The sequence below is a fragment of the Pinus tabuliformis genome, chromosome 7 (assembly GCF_031772625.1).
Source record: "Pinus tabuliformis cultivar Carrire ecotype Pingquan chromosome 7, CPIR1, whole genome shotgun sequence".
Taxonomy (NCBI): Eukaryota; Viridiplantae; Streptophyta; class Pinopsida; order Pinales; family Pinaceae; genus Pinus; species Pinus tabuliformis.
In genome coordinates this window covers 213,991,523-213,996,027 of record NC_142293.1, presented here as the reverse complement: position 1 = coordinate 213,996,027, position 4,505 = coordinate 213,991,523, and the positions used below count along the sequence as shown (strand labels likewise).

At 25.7% G+C, this 4,505-nt stretch overlaps 1 protein-coding gene across 1 annotated transcript; it reads right to left on the bottom strand.

The window, feature by feature from the left end:
• Positions 1–3,759: 3,759 nt before the first annotated feature.
• Positions 3,760–4,182, bottom strand: LOC149246609 (AP2/ERF and B3 domain-containing transcription factor At1g51120-like). The gene has a single exon (XM_089441983.1). It carries the CDS (start codon positions 4,180–4,182, stop codon positions 3,760–3,762), a length of 423 nt encoding a protein of 140 aa, XP_089298109.1.
• Between the last annotated feature and the right edge of the window lie 323 nt (positions 4,183–4,505).

Sequence of the window (4,505 nt, the reverse complement as noted above, 5' to 3'; positions counted from 1 at the left end):
AATTGCACATTTTCACTACATATATTAATTAAGTATATTCATATCTTAAATATGGATGTAATATGAGCCTAGAAGGATCCAATTTTTTCACATGCAAATTTTTCTATGAGCCTATATAATTTAAAACTTTTGTATAATTATTTATTTATTTTTATTTTTAGATTTTTTGTTTTAGCTTACATAAACAAAATTTCAATTTTGATGATAGATGGATATTCTTACACATCAATAAAATAAACCTCTCAACTCAATAAATGTGATTGATATCAATTTATTTAAATATATAATAATATATATTTTATAAATAAATAATCACATATATCCATAATGATATTTTTATTAAAATTTATTAAAAAAATCACACAAAACCACAAATTAACTAAACATATTTTATTAATGTGTCTATTTAATATATATATAATATAATATATAATTTATTAGTATTAAGGAGTTTAGACTTCTGTGATCCATAACATTGTATAGATAATCTTCAGTAAAATCACATGATCAATATTTTGTCGACGCGTTTCGAACCAACCAGTGTGGTTCATCGTCACGACAAGTTGAAGAACAGATCCAGCTTAGCCTGTTTAAATAGCTAGAGCAGAGACACCAACGGTTACCTGGTCAAAAGTTGACTTAAGGAGCAAGGTCAAATTTAGTTAAAATAGGTAAGAAATAATTAAATATATCAATGATAAAATTATAATATAATAATAAATAAATCAAAAATAAATAAATATATATCAATTTAGTTAAATTAGGTGTGAGATAACTAAATAAATATATAAATATATAAATAAAATAATAATGAATTATTTAAATAAATATATAAATATAAAATATAATAATTTATATTTATTTATTCAAAAAATAACATATAATAATTTATATTTATGTATTTATTATAATTATTAATGTATTTATTAAATAAAATAAATATAAATTAATAAGTATAATAACAAAGGTAAATTATTTACTTACTTTATAAATATAAAATCATAAATAGATATATAAGTATTTATTATAAGTATAGTTATATTGGGTGTGAGATATAGATAATTAAATAAAATAATACATTATTTATTTATTAACTAAATATGTAAATATATAAATCAAAAATCGAAAATAAATAAATATATATAAACTTAGTTAAATTAGGTGTGAGATAACTAAATAAATATATACACATATAAATAAAGTAATAATAAATTATTTATTTACTAAATAAATATATAAATATATAAAGAATATAATAATTTCTATTTATTTATTTAAATAAATAAAAATATAAATAATAATAATTTATATTTATTTATTAAATAAAATAAATTTAAAAATATAAATTAATAAATAAAATAGCAAGGTAAAATATTTACTCAATTAATAAATATAAAATCATATATAAATATATAAGTCTAGTTATATTAGTGGTGAGATCACTCAATATATAGATATATAAATAAAATAATAACTTATATATTTATTAAATAAATATATAATTATATAAATAATAATTTAATAAATAGAAATTATTATATTCTTTATATATTTATATATTTATTTAGTAAATAAATAATTTATTATTACTTTATTTATATGTGTATATATTTATTTAGTTATCTCACACCTAATTTAACTAATTTTATATATATTTATTTATTTTCGATTTTTTATTTATATATTTACATATTTAGTTAACAAATAAATAATGTATTATTTTATTTAATTATCTATATCTCACACGCAATATAACTATACTTATATATTTATTTATGATTTTATATTTATAAAGTAAGTAAATAATTTACCTTTGTTATTATACTTATTAATTTATATTTATTTTATTTAATAAATACATAAATATAAATTATTATATGTTATTTTTTGAATAAATAAATATAAATTATTATATTTTATATTTATATATTTATTTAAATAATTCATTATTATTTTATATATATATTTATATATTTATATATTTATTTAGTTATCTCACACCTAATTTAACTAAATTGATATATATTTATTTATTTTTGATTTATTTATTATTATATTATAATTTTATCATTGATATATTTAATTATTTCTTACCTATTTTAACTAAATTTGAGCTTGCTCCTTAAGTCAACCTTTGACCAGTTAACCGTTGGTGTCTCTGCTCTAGCTATTTAAACAGGCTAAGCTGGATCTGTTCTTCAACTTGTCCTGACGATGAACCACACTGATTGGTTCGAAACGCGTCGACAAAATATTGATCATGTGATTTTGCTGAAGATTATCTATACAATTTATTAGTATTTTATATATAATATAATATATAATAATATGAAACATGAAATAACTTATTTAAAGTCATCACAGCAGACAATTTAATGGTCAGCCGGATTGGACTCCGATTTCCACCTCTCAAAGAAAAACAAACCAAAGCTTACGTCCTCTGATAAATATACTGAGAGTTAGTCAGATTCCCGTTATGGTTCGAGATCTCACATTAGGTTTAAAACTTGGGAGGCCACCACCTCATCATATGAGTTTCAATCAAATTCGAATGTTCAGTAAAATAAACCTCTCAATTCAATAAATATGATTGATATCAATTTATTTAAATATACAATAATATATAATAAATAATTACATGTATCAGGAATCATATTTTTATTAAAATTTATTTAAAAAATAATACAAAACCACTCCCAAACACCACAAAACCACAACTTAACTAAGCATTCTTTATTAATGTGTCTATTTAATATATATAAAATATGATATATAATTTATTAGTGTTTTATATATAATGTAATATATAATAATATCAAACATGAAATAACTTATTTAAAGTTATCACAGCAGACAATTTAATGCTCAGCGAGATTGGGCTTCGATTTCCACGTCTCAAATAAAAACATACCGAGAGTTTAGCCATTATGGTTCGAGATCTCACATTAGGTTTAAAACCTTCAGCACAGTTGCGTAGTACCAAAGTCTATTATGAGGTGCAGAGTGACGAGTGTGAATGCGGGGATGGAATCGCTGATGCTATGAATTGTGGTTACACACAAGTAACCAAATGAAATTATTTGATTCCAATGTGGTTAATCTGTCGCGAATTAAGTAAGTTGAATGATGTATTAGGAAAAAATAAATAAATAAATAAAGGAGGTCTTAAACAACAAATAGAATGTAATATGTTGAACAATAAAATAATCCATATTTAGGTGTTTTAGTTAAAAATAATTGTAGTCAAAACACTGAACAAAACATGATCCGAAAATGCAACCTTTATTTATATTAATAACTGAGAAAAAGATACATGCCCATATACAATATAAGTTTCAAATCTTTGTAATGAATCCATCAGACAAACTAACACCCATAAAATAAATAAACTAGAATGACTCTAAAAATCCTATTCTATTATTTTCCCTAGAAAATTAAAAGCTAATAACTACAGTGTTGTAGGCCCAAGAAGAGCGCCCAGCCTTCTTTAAAAGTATATAATGATCTGTAGCCAACCAACCATTGAAGATCGATCATTCATTCATCCTGGTGTAACAGTCTAACAGTAAATCTTACTTGGAGAAGCCCGACGATTCATCCCGCGGTGTTTAATCCCGCGGTGAACCTAAGATCACTATTTATATCAAGGAGAGCGACCTAGCCGAAGGCAAGTGCAGAGTTGTTCCCGAAGGCAAGTGCAGACTTGTTCCCGCGGTGAACCAATCGCTGAAAACAGAGGAACCCCGACCATCCATTCATTCACCGGAGAAATAAAATAAGAAATAAAATAAAACATGAAGAGCAATAAATCTTACCGCCAGGAGGACGCGATCTGATACATTTGATTTCGAGGCGGTTCTGAAAGACATTCCACCACACCACCACGGTGTCGCCTGCCTCGAATCCTTTCCTTCGAGCAAACTTATACCAGCCCTTTTGGAAAACGAAGTGAAAACGTTGGCACCTCAGCACGAATTGCTCTTCTGCTTCTCTTTCGATTTCCCTGTCGTAGACTCTAAGGGGAATATTTTCTTCGATCGCTTCATCATTCAGATTCTGCATCCAACGATCACGGAAACGCCGTTCAATATCCTGCAAGGGTATTATCAATTTACTCTGCTTACAGCTAACGTCACTCGGGGTGAGTTCTTTTCGAAACAAGAACTTTGCTCCAATTTCCATTATCTCGGGGTGAGGCTGTAGAATCAGCTCGGCTCTTGTGAGGATGCAGAAATAGAGGTGAGGGGCTCTTGTGAGGATGCAGAAGTAGAGGTGAGGATCGGCAAGTTTTTAAACCCAATTCTTGAACCCAATTCGGCGTGAACAAATACGTCGTTATCATTCCATATCTTTCCACCTGCAAACACATCGCTATTCTTCACCTGGAAAGTGTTTATAAAAAAGATATCTTTCCACCTGCAAACACATCGCTATTCTTCACCTGGAACGTGTTTATAAAAAAGAATTTGGGTTTATGGATAACGACCATTTGAAGGAATCATTGA

Bases quoted from the DNA above. Each gene is read 5' to 3' on its own strand.
- LOC149246609 (XM_089441983.1), bottom strand. From the start codon at position 4,182: ATGGAAATTGGAGCAAAGTTCTTGTTTCGAAAAGAACTCACCCCGAGT.